The sequence below is a fragment of the Balaenoptera acutorostrata genome, chromosome 11 (genome assembly GCF_949987535.1).
Source record: "Balaenoptera acutorostrata chromosome 11, mBalAcu1.1, whole genome shotgun sequence".
Taxonomy (NCBI): Eukaryota; Metazoa; Chordata; class Mammalia; order Artiodactyla; family Balaenopteridae; genus Balaenoptera; species Balaenoptera acutorostrata.
The window spans coordinates 95,001,669-95,024,784 of NC_080074.1; the positions used below are offsets into that span (position 1 = coordinate 95,001,669).

The 23,116-nt window shown below is 39.7% G+C and overlaps 1 protein-coding gene across 1 annotated transcript; it reads left to right on the forward strand.

The window, feature by feature from the left end:
* Window positions 1–13: 13 nt before the first annotated feature.
* Window positions 14–22,214, forward strand: ERP27 (endoplasmic reticulum protein 27). Its single transcript, XM_007196031.3, has 7 exons — window positions 14–1,051; window positions 1,428–1,525; window positions 3,242–3,379; window positions 15,567–15,683; window positions 19,252–19,377; window positions 20,510–20,707; window positions 21,512–22,214. Exons 1-7 carry the CDS (start codon window positions 922–924, stop codon window positions 21,557–21,559), a joined length of 855 nt encoding a protein of 284 aa, XP_007196093.1. The 5' UTR covers window positions 14–921; the 3' UTR covers window positions 21,560–22,214.
* The last annotated feature ends 902 nt before the right edge of the window (window positions 22,215–23,116 follow it).

The window sequence follows — 23,116 nt, forward strand, 5'->3', positions numbered from 1 at the left end:
ACTGGGGCAGAGCACAGTACACGTGGTGTTACATCATTGGGAGCAGTGTCATTCCCCTGTTCCAGTGCGATGGGCAATGAGCTTTCAGGATAGGAATGGTAGGAAATCTCAATTTATTTTATTTTATAGTATGAGCATATAGAAGTTTCTACTAAGCTTGAGACTTATATATCCCTCTGCCTGTGAGAATCTCTCAAATTTCCACAGGCACCTGGGCCACATCAGGCACTGTTTCTCTCCTGCTTAAGATCTTTCAGTGGCTTCCCATCACCTACGAAATAAGACAAGCTCCTACACTTAGAATATAAAGCCCCCTGCGATCTGGTCCCAGCATGCCTTTCTGCCTGGATTTATCATTCCCTTTTCTGGTAATACTAAATTACTAATAATTATCTCTCACACCACGTTTACATCTCTGTGCTTTGGCTCTTTACATGAAACTCCCTTTTCACCTTCGTTGCTTCATAAAATTTTATTTACCCAGGACTCTGTTTAGGCATCCCCAGCAGGAAGAAAGCCTTCACTGGACCCCACCAGTGTTTAAAATGTCCTTAGTTCATCTTCTCCTAGCACCCTATGAGTTTCCCAATTTTATAATCACTTTCCATTTTATATTTAAATGATCTGTTCATTTGCCCATTTTTCACATAAACAATCTAGGCTGGGAGAGGTGATCAGGTCACAGGTATCATTGTATCTCTAGTGCATAGGTCAATACCCGGCATAGAATATTTTATTTAAATGAACTGACCTGACTTTCTTCTAGCTGGTTTTGTTCTGAGGCCCTGTCACTGAACTCCATCTCTTATCTCAGAAGTTGAAGGTCCCCCATCCCAGAGCCAGCTGCAAAGTTCCCAGAGCTTGAATAACACCACAGTCAACTGAAGAGTGAGCTGCCCTGAATCGGCAGCTTCAGACACCATGGCCGGGGTTTGCAGCAGGACCAGGAGCAGGAAAATGGGAGCCATGCCGTCCAGATGCCTGTATCTGTTATGTCTCTTCACATGCAAACTATCCCCAGAAGTTGCTGCAGAAGTTCAGGAATCCTCAGGTAAAAGAAAAGAGCACCATGGGGTGAAAGTGTTGTTGGAAGAAGGGAAGGGAACATGCTAGGGCTCTGGGTATTTGTCCTCCAAACCTAGGAAACTTCCCAGGAGATGCTGGACAAAGATCTGCCTCGCCTAGTCTGGTATTCTCCTTCAGAAATAGGCTATCTTGTCGGGACACCCCCCTCCCCATGTTAGTAAAAAATAAATAAATAAAGCCTTGGAATGATAACTGCACTCCTAAATCTCATTGGCCTTAGTATGAAGAGAAAAAGTAGAGATGCCCCTATGATTTAGAGCTGCTTCTTCTCTACTCTGTACGCCCAAACCTTCTGTCTCTCTCTCACTCTCCCCCCACCACCCTCCTCTGTCTCTGTCTAGATGGTCCCGGCGCCCGGGAACCCGTGCGGCTCACAGATGTCCAAGCCACCATGGACTTCGTCGCTGCTGCTGAGGTGGCTGTCATAGGCTTCTTCCAGGTTCGTCCAGATACCCCCAGCTGTCGTCCCTCCAAAGAACCAGAAATATTCTACCTTAAGGGAGCCGCGTTAGTCACCTGCTGGCCAGATGACACTGCCTTAGCAGCCAATGGGTACAGAGTCTGCTTTTAGCTTGTCCATCAAGATCTCTCAATTTCTAGACATTCCCAGTCTCTGAATTATGTCTTCCTCACACTTGCTTCAAGAGTTCTGAGACTGCCGACTGTGTCTCCCCATCTGTGGATGCTTTGAAGCTTCGGACAGTATCTGAATTTCTGAGGCAGGGGCCAGAGTAACCCAACTTCTATCATCCAGGCAACGCATTTGTCAATAGTTGCCTCCAGTCTAGAGCTTCTTACCAAATAAGTAGTCCCCCATGCTTCTCTCTCTTTGTTTGCCCTGATATGCTGAATAAGGATGGCATTTTATATATTGAAGGTGTTAGCCTCCATCTTCCAGATTGGCTTCCTGGCTAAGAAAAGCAGCCATAAAGGAGAAGGCATCATTCCATCATTTTTCTCTTTCTCTGGAGGTAACACCTGGAGATTCTCACAGCTGATCAAGCCCCTGCTCTCTCCTGGCAGACCTTCTTGTCTTCTTTCCATTCATTAATTCCAACTCATCATCACCCTGTCTATTCTGTGTACACAGCTGGAAATAGCCTTGATGAGATGTAAGTAGGGTAGGAAGACCAGGGAGCAAATTTTTCAGTGATGAGAGATCTGAACTGTAGACAAAAACAGCCACTCTCAGACAGGCAGGAGTGCCAAGTGGAGTTGGGTGCAATAACTTAAATGACCACCGGATGTCGTTGTTTGATTCACGAGCAATTCCATTCTAAGGAGCAGAATAAAAAAAGAGGAAGCCTTGATGAACAATCGTTCATAACCTCGAATGAACTCCACACACCCTTTTGGATGAGCAAGGTGCCAACTCCCTCTGCTTGACCCCAGATGCAAGGCTCACCATGATCTTTTCTCTTAGCACATCTACTTCTCTAGCTAGAGAGATGTCAGGGACAAATACATTCACTCTATAGTTTATTGCCTGGAGCTGCTGAGGACAAAGGTCCCATGACAGCAGGGAAATAATGCCAGCTTGCTATAAAAGGACTGGACTCATCACTCAGAATAGGCTTCCCTGCTCTGTCCTGCAGGCCTGGGTTCTAGAATTGGACCAACGCATGAACAGTATCTTCATGGCTTACACACAGTGGAAAGAGGATTGTTCCTCTACATCCTACACAAACCTTTGTTAATAAACCTTCTAAGCTTCCACTTTAATTTCTCTTATTTTCATTATTTTCTTTTTTGGCCCTTTTGACAGCACCTATTTCTGATTTTTGCATTTCTTTTTTCTTCCACAAATTATTCCCCAAACATTTGCCCCCTCTGGTATATCAATGATAGTGCAGCCCAACTCTGCAGGTCTCTATGATTTTGAGACCCCTCTCAGCTACTAATAAACTGCAAGTTCTATGGTAAAGCCAGACAGGAGTCCCAGGCTTAGCCACAATGTTATAGTTACCTATTAACCCACCCAGCTTGGAAAATTCAACCATGTGGCTGCAAATCCAGCCTGCATTTTTAGAGGTCAATATTGTCTCACTGGACACTATGATTTCTGACACGAGTGAACACATTTCTACTCCCTAGTCTGTTTCTCTGTCTCCCTCCTCCAAAAACAACCTGTGGGGTTTTTTCTTCTCGTTTTTAGGATTTAGAAGTACCAGCAGTGTCCCTATTCCACAGTGTGGTGAAAAATTTCCAAGATGTGTCATTTGGAATCAGCACTGCCTCCGAGGTTCTGGCCCACTACAGTGTTACTGGGAACACCATTTCCCTCTTTCGTCTGGTAAGTCAGGTGGGCAGCTCCAGCCTTCTACCAGTTTTTCCTTGGGTTGTGGATGTACAGACTTCTGAGACCAGGAAGGAGTCTAGGTCTTGAACACTAATGGTGCTGCCTGAGTCATGATGACAAGGACGATGGCTCAACTCAAGCTTCCTAAACAGATGGCGTCACGAAATGGGAAGAAGCCTGGACTGAGGGTCAGGACATAAGATTTGGAGCACTGCTTTGTCACCGACCAGCCATGTGACTTGGGCAGGTCACTGAACATTTTTTGGCTTCAGTTCTTTCATCTATAAAATAAAAGGGTTTGACCATATCATCAGTAAGGTCATTGTGAGCTCTAAAATTTTATATTTTCATACCTTTGAGAGTTCACTTACGTTCATCAAACATGTGGTAACAACTACTCTGTGTGCTATGCAAGATAATGATAATAAAAACGCATTGAGTATATTCTCCCCTCTCATAGATCTTACAGATATAGTAGAGATTGTAAACATAATATGCACGTATCTATAATACAAAGAGCATCACCATGGATAAAATATTACAAGGGTTCAAATGATAAAGGCAGGGTAGGAATTGTGACCAAAATAAATTATGAAGGAGACAACTGAACTGGGATTAAAAACAGATAAAATTTGGACAAAATAGAGGAGAATTCATGGCCAACATGGGGGAAAAAAAATAAACTTGGGAAACAGTGATCAGGCCAACTTGACTGGATCTCAGGGAACATGTTTTGGGCGAATGAATAAAAGACAGAGAAGCTTGATTGGAACCATATTGTGAGGAAATTTGAATAGCAGCAAATGGGTTTGCACTTAAGTTGCTTGGCACTAGGCAGCCCCTCAAGCCTTTAGGTCAGGGGAATAATATGAACAGAAATGTGTTTGCAAAATTATTTTGGCAGCAATGAGTCAGATGGATTGTTAGGCAAAAAGACAAGAGTAAAGAGAACTTTTATTAGACTGACAAAATAGATCATGTACTAAGGATCTGTAGCAAAGAGGTAGCAGTAGAAAGTGAAGAAAAGGCAGGTCCTGCAAGGATTAGATATCAAAATTATGGAAAGGAGGCGAGGTTTAAAGCCAGGGTACCTAGGAATAGTGAGGGCATAACAGAAATAGGGATTTCTGATGCTTTATTTTGTTGTTGAGTTTACATTGTTGGTGGAACACCAAGGTGAAGATCACCAGAGTCCACTGGAAATGAGAAACTGAGCAAAAGTTAAAGTTTCAAGATTTCTGGACTGAAGGTCCTTCCCGCTCTCACCTCCATCCTATCTATCTCATATTCCTCATCCAACTGTCTTTTAAATGTATTTTCTACTCAGTGTCTCCAACTTTCTTTAAGCCCTTAAACTACCTAGTTTATGTACCACTCCATTAAAACTGCTTTCACACAGTTCAGGGTGGCTTCCATATTTCCAAATCCAATGAATACTGTTTAGGTCTTATTTTATTGAACATTTCTGCCATATTTGACATTGTTGGCCTCTCTTTTCTCTTTAATATTCTCTCTTTCCTTGACCTAGGAGCCTCCTTCTCCTGGTCTACCTCTTCTTTTGGTCTCCCTGGGATATTCTCTTCCTCCACCCATACTACTGCCTGACCCAATGCTCTTCCCAATCTAGGTTATATAATCCATGCTCCATGGAGGCAAAGCCTGTCTTGTTCATTACTTCAACCACCGAGCATTTGAAAGTGTCTGTCATGTAGCAGGTACTCATAAATGTTTGGTGAATAGATGAATATGTGAATGAATAATTTTTTTTAACTTTTTGAAAAAGTATTTACTTGGAGTAGTTTTAGGTTCAGAGCAAAATTAAGAGAAAGATATAGAGATTCCTCTTATCTCCTGCCCCATACATACATGACCTCCCCCATTATCAACATCCCCCTCCAGAGTGGTACCTTTGTCACAATTGATGAAACTACACTGAAACATCGTAATCACCCAAACTCCATAGTTTACTTCATGGTTCACTCTTGGTGTTCTGTGGTCTATGGTTTTGGACAAATATATAATGACATGGATCTATCATTACTGTATCCCAGTATTTTCACTGCCTTAAATTCCTCTGTACTCTGCCTGTGAACGAATCAATTACGGAATGAATGTGTAATCCTTCAGTGATATAATTCTTTCTCATGTTTGACGATTATGTGTTTGTTGAGGATTTGGAATGTTTTACCTCTAGCCTGGACCTCTCCTGTGATTCAAATGCTTGCTGGATATAACTGTTTCAATATCCTCATAAGCACTGCAGTCTTAACTTTGTCAAAACTGAATTTGTCATCTGCACCTGCTGAATCATGTTCTTCCCTCTAAAACACTGTCTTACTGAATGGCTGTGTTCATTCAGTATCTAATCTTTGCCAATCATACCTCCTAGCCTACTGAGCCTATGCTCTCCTCCACTCTTTCTATTTCACTCCTTGCTTAGATTCTTAGCATCTTTGGCATAAATATTTTCAATACCTTCTTAATAGATCTCCCCTTACTACTTCTTAAAGTTTCTAGGTTGGTATCACAATGATGGATATAAAATGGAAATTTGACGATGACACGTCCTTCTTAAAAACTCTTCAATATTCCCCATGTCTTAAGAGAGCAAAATCAAGATATTTAAACATGTAGTTTTTATGACGTGGCACTACCTATTTCTCCATTCCCTTTTCTAGCACATTCCCACCGTGGGCTCTACCCTCTCAATACTCAACTATACACAGTGTAGTTCCACCACGTCACACAGGCTATTTCTCTGCTCAGAATGCCAGCTCCCGGCAGGGCCCCTGTCACAGCCTCACCCTCATATTCCAGTGAATCCGTTCAAGCAGCTTATCCTTCAGAAAGCCTCCCTGGAATCTCCAAATTGGCCTAACTATTCCTCTAAACGTCCATGTCTCTGTTTTCATTTACCACTTTTTATAAGGCTTTTCATGTATTTCTGTGTCTGTCTCACCTTTTACCCCACTAGACCATGAGCTATTCAAGGGCAGGAACCATGACTTATTTATCTTTGTATTCCAAGGTCTACAGTATGTCTCTGGTACCTAGAAGACACTCAGAAAGTGTTTCAGGAACTTACTCACTCCCAAAAAATATGTCTGAAGGTGCCTGAGTCCCTTCAGCAATTCTTCCCCCACCTGGACAGCAATTGCAGCTTTGCACTGTAAAATAGGATGAAATCAAACTCTTCTGTGAAGAGCTTTGGTGAGAAAGATACAGACTATATATAAAATAGATAACCAACAAGGGCTTACTGTATAACACAGGAAACTATATACAATATCTTGTAATAAACCATAATGGAAAAGAATATGAAAATATACATATATAAAACTGAATCAATTTGCTATATACCAGAAACTAACACAACATGGTAAATCAACTATACTTCAGAAAAAAAATTTAAAAAAAAAGATATGGAAGGTTACACTAATACATTTCATTGTACTGTTGAACTATTTGTAGCAACCTATCAGTACAAAAATTCTAATTAGCTACAGATCCACAAGTACTTATTTCCCAGTTTTTTGTTTATAGATCTTATGAAAGCCTGATTTAAAGTCCTAGTACCACCAAGATACACATGTGGGGAAGAAAAACAAGTGCTGTTGCTTCCAATGTCTCTGCAGGCTTTACAACCTCTAATGGATGCACTACCTTTGTTTACAATTTATTCTTTACAAAGCCCTGTTGATGACTTCCCAGAGCTGCTCACTCTCCTTTAGAATCTGTTTGTTGTTTCCCACTAGTGACAGATGTACTCCGAATGAACTCTTGGAACCTCTGGGGGCAAGATTATTTATGTCCCATACCAAAAACAAGCACCCCGGTTTCTGCCCTACTCCATTGGCAGGTCTGGGACAGGTTCAGCTTCTGTGGTGACAGCTTTTAGATAAACATTTTTTTCCTCAGTTTACACTTTCAAAAACTCAGTCCAAATTTTACTAGGATTATTGTTCAGGAGTTTGGAATAACTTTTTTTTTAAAGAACATCAACCAAGACTATTCTTTTTTTTTTTTTTTTTTTAGGGTTTTTAAAATTGTGGTGTATTTCAAATTTTTGCATTGAAAAAACTTTTTTTTTTAACATCTTTATTGGAGTATAATTGCTTTACAATGGTGTGTTAGTTTCTGCTTTTAACACGTTCAAAAAACATCACACAATGCGATCGTGCCCTTCAGAAGATGATCCTAGTGTTTAGAAACAATGGTCAATTCCTGAGTCCTGCAGGGGTGGTCTGGGAGCTAATGGATGTCCTTACATGATGGACATGGTCTTTACTGATTCCTGCCAGTTGGTCACTGTGGACTCTATGTAGGCCCATGAGGAGACCCTTTTACGTCTGCAGTTAAGACTCTTCTTTTTGACACTGGGAAACATGAGCCAGTTGCAATCTGGTACCTACTTTCATCTAAGGTCTAGAATTTCATCTGTTTGCTTTTCTGCCTAATTTACGATAGGCGCTCTGCCAGGTGTTCCCCGAGGTTCAACCACTGAATTCTCACAAGGCTCTGATGAAATTATTATTATTATCCTTGCATTATCAATAAGGAAACTAAAGTTGCATGAGATTGATTCCAGTATCTAGACTCGCACAACTAAAGAGTCACAGACACCTGATTCATCCCCAGCATGGCCGACTCCAAAGCTACCATTTCTACCATATTATAGTGACTTTCTACAGTACTTAACCCTGAAGAAAACCAATGTTTTTACTCCTAGATTCTATTTACTCTAATGCCCCTCATTCTAAAGACTTAAAAAAAAAAGAAAAGAAAAGAAACACACTTTCTCCTAAACCACTTCTCTATCTCCATGGCACTATTTAATCAAACCCCAGGATTATTTCTCAAGAGCTAATCTAGGCATGGCATATTTTGGCAAAGAAATTGCAGAATTTGTCCCTACAGTAAATTTCCATTGTAAGAACGTGTTTAGAAATAAGCTGAAATAATAAGTGGGAATATGAGTTGACAGCTATGTTGGAGAGATGAGAGACTGGCAAATGCTATATTTATGGAACGCATCACCTGCAAAAACAGTGCAGGCCAACTATATACATGCGATTGGGAAAAACGTAAAATGGAGCAATCGTAAGTTGTGTATGACAACCTGTCTGTGTGAGGACAGAGCTTGTCTTTTGTGAGAGTGATAGTAATCCTCACCGCTCTCAATAGGACTCTTAATGTTGCCCCAACAGAGATGTAATCCCATGTTGAAAAAACCATGAGCCTGTCCTAAACTGGAATTTCAGATATTATTTGAATGTTTACCTCATTTTGAGTATTCTCAATCACTTCTATTTTAAGAAATATAGGGACTTCCCTGGTGGTCCAGTGGTTAAGACTCTGTGCTTCCAGTGCAGGGGTTGCGGGTTCGATCCCTGGTTGGGGAACTAAGATCCCACATGCCAGAAAAGAGATATAATGAGCCTAACTTTGACCCAATGGGATAGTGATGGAAACACAGTAGAGGTATCCTTTCATGCCTTTCACAATTATTCCTGGGAAACCTATTATAAGAAATGCACCTTTCCAAGCAGAGAATCAGAAGAAACCAGTGCATAAAAATAAACTGATAAGAAAGGCAAGAAGTAAGATAAATCAAATTTTTAAATATTTTTTCTAAAGTATATATTTACCAAGTATATGGTAAGCTAAGCAGCTTATAAAAACAAACCCAGAGAAGCAGCCGCATAGCACAGGAAGATCAGCTCAGTGCTCTGTGACCACCTAGAGGGGTGGGATAGGGAGGGTGGGAGGGAGGGAGACGCAAGAGGGAGGAGATATGGAGATATATGTATATGTATAGCTGATTCACTTTGTTGTAGAGCAGAAACTAACACACCATTGTAAAGCAATTATACTCCAACAAAGATGTTAAAAAAAAAAAAAAACACAGAAAAAACAAACCCAGAGACATGAGGGCATTTGTTAAACAAATGATTTCTCCGTGATAGCCCAGATATTTAATATTGTAACTGGTGTAAACTAAGACAACTTTAATATGTTTTATGAACTGCTGTTAATTAGAGAAATCAAGCAGAATTCAAAGGAATATTGCTGGAATACTAATAAACAGAAAAGGAGTGATGAAATCCATTGGTAGGACACAGTGTCTGAAACATAATCCACATCTGATTCTCTTGGAGAACCTCAAAATTATATTGTAAGGTGACAACCCTTCTGGTTTACTGTTTCTGGTTTACTGTTTACTGTTTTTATTCTGGTGCCTCTTTTCTTGGGGAGAAAAATAATGTGATTTTTCAAGGAAAATTCTTTCCAAAAACTGGCAAAATATATAAAAAATTTTCCCCCACTCTTGGTTCCAGGGTTGGGTTTTCTTTCCAGTGCATTAGGCAAATAAATTCCCTTTACAGAGGAAGAATTCCTTTCAAATGTTGTTTCCAGGAACCCTACACATGAACGTTCCAGAGTTTTTGGTTTAAGAAATAGAGAAGTAACCGGGTATGTTTCGTTCAAAGAAGCCCAACCAACTGGAAAGCCTTCAGGAGGGTGGTTTTTATTAAAGCTCTTTGCTTCTCAGAGAATGTTATCACCGCTTAACCGCGGTGCTTCCAGTATACAGCATTCCTTAAGTCCAGAAACACCTGGAGGAGCTGGCGTTTCCTGTTCGTCTTGTTCTGGGAAATGTGAGGGTTTGCCTGGAAAAGGGAGCAGAAAGGGAGGAACTCCTGGCTCAGACCACAGCTCTGTCCCCTGAGCTTAGACACCAGGCCTGCAAGTTTCCAGAAAAATAATCAGGAAGTATTTAAACGTATTAAAGATTAAAAGGACACTGTTTTGTGATTACAATGATGATTTTGATGGTTGCACAATTAGCAAAGCCTTAGGAAGGAGACATGACAGGTGGCAAAGCAGGCCTTAAGCAGCTTTTAAGATCCTTTGTGTTCACTTTCTTCTCTACCGACTAGAGGAGAGGGATGGGAGAAGGGTGGGCAAGAACTCCACCTAGGAAGACATTTTTCTCCTGCTTTTATATTTCTGCCCCAAGCTTTCTACTCAAACTGTGTGAATTTAAAAATAATTAAATATGCAAAAGGAGTTCACCTTTTAAAATATCCTGTGGTTTCGATGAATTTTTTTCAAAATTCTTTTTTTGAAAGACAAACATTTGCTGTACCTCGGCATTTATGTATTTCATAAGTTCGGGTTGTGAAAAACAATCATGAAATAAAGTGATTAAATTGACATCTGAGTGAGGTCAGCACTTCTGGGCCTCAGTACCTAACATACAGCAGGCACTCAACAAATAATTGAACACAAATGGATTATAAGAGAAATACCCAGATATGACTAAATAGACTCAGAATTAATACAATTAACCGTAAAGAGTGCATTGGGTTTCTTGGAGGTTCATATTGCTTTTAACTAACCCAGTGAGAGACCACCTTGAAGAAAAGAAGAGAAAAATAGAAGATGGTTCTGATCCAGGGCAAGATCTGATGGGGTAGGACCGATATAAGATAGCAGATAAAGGGAAAGGGTTAAGGAGGTGTTCAAGTGTTGGTGGCCCAAGGATCTCAAAAATGACCCAAATTATTTCAGGAAGCAGAATTGTTCAGGATCTGACCCTGACAGTTTTACCTGTAGGCATAGTTGCTATGGGTGATGGAAGTTTTATCTTCTGTCTTTATGGGCATGAGGAGATGGGGGAGGGGAATGGGAAACTTCTGGGAGCAATGTTTGGCAATATGACATCCTATCTTTTCAACATACCTGAGTATCATGGAAAGGCAGCTCTAAAATGCAAATCTGGGATAACAGACCAGGTAACTAGACAATCCCTTCCACTAAAGATAATTTTTTTGAAAAAGCTGAGCAAAAAAAATATTTTAAAGAAAGACCTTGGAGAACTAGCAAGAGAAGGGGGTATGTCTAGGCTAAGATCTAAAATAAAATGGAAACCCAAAAAGATGAACCCTGTATTTGGACTGCTTTTCATCTGGGGGGCTTAGCCAGTTCTAGGAGGAGCAGCAGAGACGCTGAGAGGTTTATTAGCATTTTTGCAATATTCAAGGAGCCAGAAAATTAAATGTTGGAGTTCAGGGACCACAAGAGGAAGTAGGAGGTAAAACTAGTAAGACATCCTTTGTTCTACTTTGGACCCTAAAGAGAAATACCCTAAAATCAAAGATAAACCATAAGTAGATCAGCCCTCCCAAGAGCTGCAGCACAGATTCGAGTCACCTCAGCCCCTGATCATATATGAATATATAAATACACACACACACATACACATATATATATACACACACACTACATACACCTGCACACATATATATTTATATATATGTATCATCTATATAATTTACCCATAGCCATGCCATAGTATAATAACAGAAAGTCAAAGAAAAAGAGAAAAATCTTAAATCAGACAAAAAAGATTACCTTCAAAGTAAGCTCAAAGGGTAATACTAAGATTCTCAGATGACTTCTCTATAGAAAGAGTGGAATGCAGAACACAAATAATTATATCTTTCAAAAACTGAAAGAAAATAACTCTCAACAAAGAATGCTACCCCCAGCAAAAATAACCTTCAAAAATAAAGGTGAAAGAAGCATATTTTAAACAATCAAACTGAAAGAATATGTCACCCAACAGATCTAACTCATTCTAAAGGAAATACTAAATGTGTTCTCTGGGCAGAGGGAAAAATTCCCAGATAGAAGCTCAAAAATGCAGGAAAAAATGAAGAGAAACTAAGATATAAATATATGCATAAATGTAAATGTATATTGATTATATAACAATAATAATAATGTCTTGTGAGATTTAGAATTAACACACAGAACAATAATCGCCTGTAAGTCTTTTTTATTTTTTTTATTTTTATTTTATTTTTTTGCCTGTAAGTCTTGAGTGTGGGCCACGAACTGATTTGGAAGGAAGTAAAGTGTATTAGAATGTTCTAATGTCTGCATTATCCAAGAAGAAGGTAGAATTGCCAGCTAATATTAGATTCTGGTAAGTAAAGTATGCATGTTGTAACGCATGCTGGTGATCCTTAGGAGAATAATTATAGTGTGTGTAACTTCTGAGTCAAAAAAGAGAAAGAAGGCATAATAAAAAGTGCTCAATGGATTCAAAGTAGGCCAAAAATGAAGGAAAATGAGATTTGGAACAGGCAGAACCAATGGAAAAATGCATATTTAATTAAATATATTAGTAATTACATTATATAAAAATAATCTAATTAAAAGGCAAAGATTATCAGACTGGATTTAAAAATAAAACTATGTGCTTTCTACAAGAGATACAATGTTTTAAAAAATAGGGACATATGTAAAGTATAAAGATAGGTTGAAAGTAAAAGGATGGAGATATGCCATGTAAACACTTCTAAAAGAATGCTGGTATAAGTATATTAGTATGAACAAAGTAGTCTTTTATGCAACGAGCATCCCTAGGGATAAAGAAGGACACTTCATAAAGACAACAATTTTAATTTGCCCAGAAGATTTACCAATTCTAAATCTGCATACATGACTTGAGAATATATATAAAAAGAAACTGCCAGAATTGTAAGAAAAAATGGTTAAATCCACAATCATACCGGGAGATTCTGACACTCCTCTCTTGAGAGAATATGCTAGTCAAAAAAAAAAAAAAAAAAAAAAAAATATATATATATATATATATATATATATATATAATTTGAATTATAAATTAACTGTGTCCTGATGAGCATATGCAGAATGCTGTATTCAAAAACGATAGTATATTGGGGCTTCCCTGGTGCCGCAGTGGTTGAGACTCTGCCTGCCAATGCAGGGGACACGGGTTTGAACCCTGGTCTGGGAAGATCCCACATGCCGCGGAGCAACTAGGCCCGTGAGCCACAATTACTGAGCCTGCGCATCTGGAGCCTGTGCTCCGCAACAAGAGAGGCCACGATAATGAGAGGCCCCGTGCACCGCGATGAAGAGTGGCCCCCACTTGCCACAACTAGAGAAAGCCCTCGCACAGAAACGAAGACCCAACACAGCCATAAATAAATAAAATAAATGAAATAGTGTTTAAAAAAAAAAAAAAGACCTTCATTTAAAAAAAAAAAACAAACTATAGTATATTCATAATTTTAAGGACACATATCACATATACAGAAGTTGACAAATAATAAGAATAAAATGTAGAAATTAAGCTGGAAATCAAAAACAAGCATATAACCCAAAAATCTTACATTTTGAAATTTAAAAATACACGTCTAAATAACCAATAGGTTGAGAAGAAATAAGAACAGAAATTAGAAAACATTTTGAATTGAATGATAATGAAACATACATATAAAATTTATGAATTTAGAAGGCATCCATAGCCTTATAAAGGGAAATATGGAGATTTTAATGTGTATTTTAGAGAAGAGTAATGCTAAAAATCAGAATCTAAGCATCAGTTTAAGAAGGAAGAAAAAATGAGTCCCAGGTAGATTTTAGATCCATTGTGAACAACAAAGTAATAATGTTTCTAGGAGATAAAATAAGAGAATATCTTCAAAACTTTGGTGTAGTCAAAGCACTTTAAACAAAACAAAACAAAAACACACATGAGTTATAGGAAAAGGCTGATAACTTGACTACATTGAAATTACCTTCTGTTCATATGCAGTCACCATTAAAAGGGAAGTCCCCAGTGAGAAAAGATATATAAAACCACAAAGGGTTCATATCCAGAATATATAAAACATCTTCAAATCAGCAAAGAAGGGATCAACTCAATAGAAAAATAGGCAAGTGACTTGAACAGACACTTCAAAGAAGAGGGTATACAACTGGTTAATCAGAGAAATACAAGTGAAACCACAGTGAGATACTACCAGATATTCATCAAAATGAATAAAATTAGAAAGGTGGATAATACCAAGTGTTGGCAAGGATGTGGAACAATGGGACATTTCCAACAGTACAGATGCAAATGTACATTATTGTCCATTTTAGAAAATAGCTTGGCATTGTCTCCCAAACACACATCAAAATACATGTCAAAAACATACATATCCTACAATCAAATCCTAATCCTAGATACATGCCCAACAGATATAGAGACATGAGTACCAAGAGAAATGAACAAGAGTGTTCACCTTGTTCAGCCTTATTTTAATAACCAGAAGCTGAAAACAGTCTAAATTTTCATCAGCAGTAAAATGAATAAATGCTTTGCATATTTATACAATCGGATATTATAGAGCAAGGAAAATGAACAAACTATAGCTAAATGCAATAACATGGATGGCTCTTATAAACAAAATTTTAAGCAAAAGAATTGAGACACATACAAAAAATAGTTTGTTTCCACTTACATAATGTTTTTAAAAAGATGAAACTAAACTATAACATTATGAGATGCATTTTTAAGCAGTAAAGCTATAAAGGAAAGGATGAAGATGGTCATCATAAGTCAGGATAATGGTCACTTTGGCAGAAAACTAATGGATTATTGATTAGAAGGGATCACAGAGGGCTTCAGGCATTCTGATAATGTTCTATTTCTTTCCCTGAGTGGTGGTTCCAGAGTTGTTTGCTCTGTGATCATTTACTGAGGTTTATATTTTCTGTTTTGTGCTTTTCTCTATATGTGTGTTTTATTTCACATTAGAAGGGTACATAAATAAAACATAAATCTGATCCTGTAAGTGTCTCCCCTTGCCCTCAGGTTAGAGTTTAATCTACTTACCTTGACTTCAAGGCTCTTTAGGAATTTGCCCTGCCTACCCCACTGTCTATGTCTCTCTTCTACCCGCACTTAACATCTACTGCTAGAGTCAAGCTAAACAAACTGCAGCTTCTAGAATGGGCATCTCACATCTTTTTGCCTTTGGCAAATACTGTTCTTTATTTAAAATCCCATCCCCATCCTCATTCATCTGAACAAGTCTTATTAGCCATTCTTCAGGAGCTGCCTCTTCCTGGGAGTTTTTCTGCTCTTCCTTAGGTGACAAATGGGTCTGTGATGACGCTAGCCACATTCTGTGTGATGTTTCTGTTTACTTCTCTGTGTCCCACAGGACAGTGTGTTCCTAGAGGGCAGGGAACATTTCCTATTTACCTTTCTGTCTTTAGAGCTTTAGTTAGTGCCTGACATGTGGTAAATAGTCTAGAAACATTTATTGATGCATGAAGACAGTGACAATGTTATCCTTTTTGTGTGACCCAGGTGGATAACAAACAACTGGATTTAAAGAGTGAAGACATTGAAAGCATGGATGCTACCAAGTTAAGCCATTTCATTCAGAGCAACAACCTCCACTTGGTGACAGAGTATAACCCTATGGTAAATAGCCCCTGTCTGCAGACCCTTAAGTCCCTATGTCAGGGAGGGTACTTGCCTTCATAGCAGAAATCTTTTCCTCCAGGAGTTCTGATCTTTTGACCAATAATAATATTAACCACCATTAATTGAACACCTAGTTTATGTTGCCATCCCTCTACAACCCTTAAGTTGATAGACTTGTCCCTACCCAACAAAGAAAGAAACAGAAAAGTTAAATGACATCACATGACTTGTAAGAAAGAGAGAGTGCAGTGCTGAGGTGACTAATTCAAAACTTCTGAGTTTGGTTGCCTGAGAGAGTTCAGTGAAGGCAACAAGATTGTGAGCTTGCTGCAATTGCAAAAATGCTGAAGGTCCATTTTGTTTTCCTAAAGCATTGGTGACCAATACTTTTGTAAAATACAATAAAAGTAAATTAATAGACAAATGAAATGTTTAAAAACAAAGCCCACCAATCACATATTTGGATGTCGCAATGATGTAAAATTTCTTTAAAGTTTTTATACACCTATTCCCATTTTCTGTGCCTATCTCCTTGTCGACTAGTAACTAACATTTCCTGGTCTGGCCTAGACCCTCATGGGGTCTCAGGTTTCTTTCTGGGTTTGTCTTCCTTGGGTGTTGCATGCTGCCTGAAACCTGGGTGAAGGTGCTGGTCCAGCTGTCCTGCTGGCCTTCTAACACTCTACAGCTTATAGCATTACCTTACATGTCCTGCCTTTTGCCTTCCTGAACGTAAATCATAGACTGATGGAGTGTTGACTTCCAGTGATCTACATCAGCTCAGAAATGCTATGCATTCTCTAGTAACAGTACTTTATATGCATGTCATGCTTTGTAAAACTTACAAAGCCCTTTCACACCATTTTCTCATTTAATACTCACAGAGATTCTTTGAGGTAGGAGAGAGGAAATTATTATGTCCATTTTATAGAGAACTCTCCAGTTCCAAACAACATTCAAGATTACACAGTAAGTGGAAAAGGCATCTTTCAAGTCAAAAAATTTAACTGATGATGCATTAGCTCATATTGTCTATTTCTATTCTACTGGAGAGGAAATGGGAGTTCAGAACAGTGAAGTAACTTCCTCAAGGCCATATGACTAGGAATTTGAGCTCCAGTGACAGCCCTATCCACTTGTCCCTGATTTTCTTATGACTGGTCTGTCTGACTGAGTCCTGTGGTTTTTCCATTGCCCCACACAGGCTTCAACAGAAAATACCCCTTTTCCTGTTGACTAAGTTCCTGTCCGCCTCTCACACCATGTTTTTCTCCGTGGAATGGTGACTCCATTTCCACTTTTGCTAAGATTCCAAACACACGCACCACAAGGGTGTTGGCAGCAATAATTGAAAAGGAATTTTTCTCCTAGACCATCATCATTCTGGTCATTGTGTCTATAAAGCTGCCATGAGTGCATGTGGGACCAGAAAAGATGATCTTCCGGTCCCTGAGCTTATGGTCCAGAGTCCTGGAGTTTTGCAGGTGAACGAGGGCAGAGGCAAGGACTAGCCTTCCTGAGTTCTGATGCCTGGTCCATCTCTCATCTTATAGAACAATGACATTTGTTAAGTTCCATATTAATAGTGACAGCAAATCACATCAAGAAGAAATTAGGAAAGAATTTCTTTAGAGAAGCAAGTTCAACTTTTATTGTGACTTTTTCATTTCCGAAAAGTAGTGTTTTTCTCAACTGGTGACCTGCCCACACTACTATAGTTGTTTCTCATCTGTTGCTGGTACAGAGGTTTGTACCCGTAGCAACTGGGCAGAAATTCACAGCCATGTACTTGGCCTCCTGTGCACTTTTAAGGCACACACTCAATACTTGGCTTCAAGGTGAAAATCCAGCTGTTTAATCTATTAGGATTAAACTAATCACTTCTGCTGTGTTCAATCCCTTCTGCTAAGACAACTATATCATTTGACTCCTCAGCTTTGATTTTTTGACTCCTCTCAAGATTTATTCTCCATCTCCGCTCTAGGAGAGTAGATGCATGGTCTAAGTTTAAGTAGCAGGATCTAGTAGAACAAGAGACAATTATTTAACATCCAATCTCCCAAACTTAAAATGTAAGACCTGGTTTGAAAGTCCAGGGAGAAAGTTTTGGGAAAGAACTCACTGGACTCTCCTTACCTACATGTTGGCCAGTGGAGCTGAAAAAAATCTCTACAGAGTAGTGTGTAGCTTCTGGAAGGATCCTACCTAGTTGCTCCCCTTCCCACCACCGTGGGACTCTGCCCAAAGATTCCTTAACACACCATACTCTCTCTTCTTGTGCCCATGCTAGTTTTACAGCAGTGCTTTCTGTATTTAGAAGGGGTGGGGGGGGGGGTGAAAAGGAATGGGATTTTGTCTAAAATAGCGACAGTTGCAGCACCATTTCAGGAAAGGGAAATGAAGGGAATAGTTTTACACTGTATCTTCTCTCCTCCCTCCGGTTCACAGCTGTCCCCTCCCCTCCATCACCGACAACTTCCTGGGGAATGACCATCTCTAATCAGCAAAGAAGGGCCAGTGTTTCTGGTCTCCTGAAGAGCTTACCTTGTGGCTGACCTGAGGTGGTCTGATTCAACCATGCTGAGGGCTGAATTGGTTCTGCTGAGGCTTTGCCATCAGCTGTGTATGAGGCAGTACATCCTGGTGGTCAAGGTCATGGACTCTGGAGCCATACTGCTTGCTGCGAATCGCAGCTCAACACCTTCATGACTTTAGGAGATCTTGGGCCTCAATTTCTTCTTTTATAAAACTGGGACTTTGAGGATTAAATTAGTTATTACACGTAAAGACCTGAAAACAGTGCCCAGCACATCGTAAGCACTCAAAAGTATGCACTACTAACATGCAAAGTCCACGTTTTAAGTGCATCTGGCTGCTCTTGCAACATGAAAAGGGGTTTAAAAGGTGACTAAAATGTTCCACGGTGTATTTGTTACCTATGGATGCATAACAGCTTACTCCAAAATTTAACAACTTAGAACAGAAAAAAAATGGATGGTCTCACACAGTTTCTGTGGGTCAACTGTTTGGGAGTGGCTAGGGCTAGGTGCTGCAAATCTGGGGCCTCATGTGAAGTGGCAGCCATTGGTCAGGGAGGCAGTCATGGGGAGGTTTGACTGGGGCTGAAGAGTTTGCTTCCAAGATGGCTCAATCACAGACAAGTCAGTGCTGGCTGTTAGCAGGAGGCCTTAGTTCCTTGTCATGCGAATCTCCTCATAAGACTGCTTGAGTGACCAGTATAAAAGAGTAAGTGATACGAGTGAGAACAAGGCAGAAGCCGCTATGTCTTCTATGACCTAACCTTGGAGGTCACACTCCAGCATTACTGCAATATCCCTTTGGTTACTCAGCTCAGCCCTATTCAGTGTGGGGAGGAGGAAACCACACAGTTGCATGAAAACCAGAGGGTGAGACTGACTCAGAACCATCTTGGAGGAGTTGCCACTGGTGTGATGGATGGACAGCTCTCATTTATGTTCCAGTGTACCTGTTCACCGGTTGTCACTAATGGTTTTTTTCCCTCCTTTTCACTTTCATTCTACTTCAATACATTTCAATTTCCCAGGCTGTAATTGGCCTATTTAATAGTATGATTCCAATTCATCTTCTACTGATGATGAACAAGGCCTCCCCAGAGTATGAAGAAAGCTTGCACAGATACAAAGAAGCAGCTAAGCTCTTCCAGGGGAAGGTAAGTCTGGACTGGGAAATACCCTTTTGAATACTCAGCAACAAGACACTAGAAAAAGGGAGATGGGACCAGGGAAGTGAGATAAATGAGGAAAATACATAAGGTTAAGAGATAACAAAGTGAGAACTGGGGCATAATAAATCCCATTACTCTGATTTAAAATTTAAGATGTATTTTATACTATTAAAGATGTATTTAAACATATCTTCCATTAGCAGTAAGTCTATTTCTTTTTTTTATGCCTTGATGGGTGCAGAGAAAATAGAGACCCAAAGAAACTGAAAATAAAAATCACCTGTTAGTCACGATTTATTTACTCCTTGCTATAAACTCTGAAGTTTTAGACCTCAGGGCTTATTTCTCATCTAAAACACCTGTCAGGTATCTAGTGCCCACTGGATGTCCAATAAATATTTATTTCTTTCCCTTCCCTACTTTGTGCAGTTCTGCTTATGTTACTGAAATAGTAAAACTTCAACCACTTCAAGGCTACTGCATTGAATTAGAGACCTCGATGACAAGGGCTGTCTGGTAATAAAACAAGCTGACTTTCTGGTGGTTGTTTCCCTAGCACTGGAAGTTTTCAGTGTTACTAAACGTAGATAACTCTCTAGACTATTATCAAGAAGATTTCCACTTTGGGCAGAAGGTTTGATTTAATAATATAAAATAGTTAACAGTTTTCAAGCACTTACTATATGCTAAAAACTGTACTAGAAATATTAAATCCATTCTCTCATTCAATCTCCCCCAACAAAAGCCCATTTTTCCAATGAGAACACCTAATCTCAGGGAAGCTGAGTAATGTACCCAAAGTCACACAGCTAGAAAATACTACAGGTAACATTTAAAAAGAATTCTCTTCATTTAGCCAATAGGCCATACTTTCTCCCTTAGCTAACCACTAAAGTCTCTTCCAGTTCTATGGTCTTAAAATGAAATAAACCCGATCAAAGGGATAAAAAACCAAAACAATGCAAAATAAGAAGAAATTCATTTTAACTCAATGAAGATTTAAATTGTGTGGCACAGACCCTAAATTCCATCAGTGTAAACTCCAACAATCACAGGGTGTCTCTTCCTCCCCAGGACCTCAGAGAGATCTTTCTTTTTCAAACTTCTCCTACTGCAGATTCTTTTTATTCTGGTGGACACTGGTGTGAAGCAAAATGGGAAGGTGATATCGTTTTTCAAACTAAAGAAGTCTCAGCTGCCTGCATTGGCAATTTACCAGACTCTGGATGATGTGTGGGATACACTGCCCATAACGGAAGTCTCAGTAGAGCACGTGCAAAACTTTTGTGATGGATTCCTCAAAGGGAAGAGGTTGGTAAGTGTGAGACTACAGGTAAAGCAAGTTGAGGTTTGTTTCCCCTCTTGGTCCCTTTAATTTCCTGTTGAATAAAAATTCTTTGACCTCCACTGGATTTGATTAAGAGTAAAGGGATAGGAAATGTGCATATAAATACATGCACTCACCCTCTTCTTTTGCATAATTGATAAGAGTATTATACACTATTGTATATTATTGTACAGCTTGACTTTTTTACTTAATATGAAGTATCATTTCATTGTGTGAAAAGCTTTCTTATAGTTTATTAACCAACCACACAGAATTTTAATGTATTGATGGACCATGATTTATTTAACTATTCTCTTATTGATAGACATTTAGATTGTTTCCAGTTTTTTGCTGTTTCTCATCCCCCAATAATATAAACAAAAGTCTGTTTTACCCAAACTTTGTCCACACAATGTGTTCTCAAGCTTCCTGATCTTTATCAATATTAAAGGCGAAAAATGGTATCAGTGTAAAAAAAGAAAAGAGTAAAGGGATAGGAGGATATGGTGGTCAGAGTTGGGATGCTTTTTAAGATATAGTCATGGGAACAGAACTCCAAAAACATTTTTGGAAATGTCTTGCATATTCAAAGGAGCTGAATTTTGGATTTTACCATTCTGTGTACAACATCAGTGGGAAACAAGTAAATTCCATATGAGGAGTTCATGAGATAAAAATTGAAGATGGATTTAGGACTTTCAGGAGGAATTAAATAGCTCAATTTGCTAATCTCAGAGTTCAAAAACAAGAGTGGACTCCAAATCTGAGTATCGGTCTCTTGGTGTTTTTCAGAGAGAAAATCATGAATCAGAAGAAAAGACGTCAAAGATGGAACTCTGATTTCTCCCTGCTTCTTCTGCGTAGGACCAAGTAGCTACTTTATGCCGAATAAAAAGGGGTGACCGAAACCTCAGAGACAGTAAACAGGATCACCAGGCTTTACACATACACATACACGCACACACACACACACACACACACACACACACAGCCCCAGTTTGTTCCTTAAAATTTCATTGACTCTACTTTCCCTTTCTTTTAAATTTCCTCTACTCTCTCACTACCCTTCCGATTTTCTCTTCTGCATTCATACTGAGTAGGCCCATGCACTGTCATACATACCACTGGATGGAGGCTTTATGAGAAATACTGCGCTACTGCTACGAAGGGGCAACATTCCTAGAGGGAGATTGTTCTGGTGTGTCATTTGATATTGAATTCGTATACTGCACGCGACTTACACACAACCTCTTGTAGGGTTGCCTGAGGGTTGAAACTCTGCTTTCCTCATAAGCCCATGTCCCTCTCTGACTCAGGGCCAAGGACAAAAAGATGGTTTTAAATGCCTTTCTGAAACTGTCTTTTTGCCAGAAGTCAAATGATATTTCCAAGTCTCTGAACTCAGCAGAAACAGACCATGTAAAAACTCTATGCTTGTTTCGAGTTCTTAACTCCCCATGTAAATCAACAGCTGCATGATAAATAAAAGGCCATCATGTTATAGGAAAAGACTGGCATCTCTTTGCAGACCAAACCTCTTATAAATACCCGGCCACCCAACTCAGCAGAATGGACCTCCCCCTTTGGTATCTACTGTTCGAGTCAGGCCATGAGCCACTAATGGGTTATCGTTCACTGTGGATGGGATGGGAGCTGGTAGAGACCATCTTGCTTGAGGATTGGTATAAATGTGGCAGAAGAGCTATGGGAATCAAATTAGGTAAAAGGTTGGAGAAGGGGTAGGGGGGAACTTGGCCCCAGGGGCGAGCTGGGGCTGGCTAAATGTGGATTACTGCAGGTGAAGTGTGCAATCCAGCCCTTGTGGGATGGAGGGAGAGTTTGGCTGAGTGTCTCTGGCCCACAGGCTGTTACTGTCAACACACAGATGAGACATTGTTCCCAGGAGGCCCTTGGCTCCAAAGCAAAGTACCTAAGTGCTGAAGAGCTGAAAAACTACAGTGTATACCTAAGGACTGGTCCAAGAGACTGAAACAGAGACTGAAAGGCTTAGTTGTTCCTTCCTGGGGGGAAAACTCCATGGCCCCTTAGCTGGGAGTCAGCTGTTGGCATGGACCCTGTGAAGGCAACTGTGCGTGGCATGCCCTTCGGCAACACGAGACCAGTAGATTCTGAGAAGCCCATCCCATCCATCCACAGGTCTACTGAAAACCACCCAAACAGTTTCCTGCTTAAGGCTGAAACATATTCCTGGGATAGGCACATCCCAGAAGCCTCCCTTTGATACTGCAAACCAGAACTCTTGACGTTTACAGTCAGGAAATTCTTCCTGATATCCAGCTGAGGTCCAGTAGCCACACAAGCTCGTTTCTTCTTACCTGTACTGAGTGGAAATTCTTCACAGCTGCCAATCACCATCACTAAATGGTACCTTTAACT

Coding starts and splice junctions, on each gene's coding strand:
- ERP27 (XM_007196031.3), top strand. CDS start 922: ATGGCCGGGGTTTGCAGCAGGACCAGGAGCAGGAAAATGGGAGCCATG. Junction 1,526..3,241: donor CTGTCATAGGCTTCTTCCAG/GTTCGTCCAGAT, acceptor TCTCGTTTTTAG/GATTTAGAAGTACCAGCAGT. Junction 20,708..21,511: donor TCCTCAAAGGGAAGAGGTTG/GTAAGTGTGAGA, acceptor GGTGTTTTTCAG/AGAGAAAATCATGAATCAGA.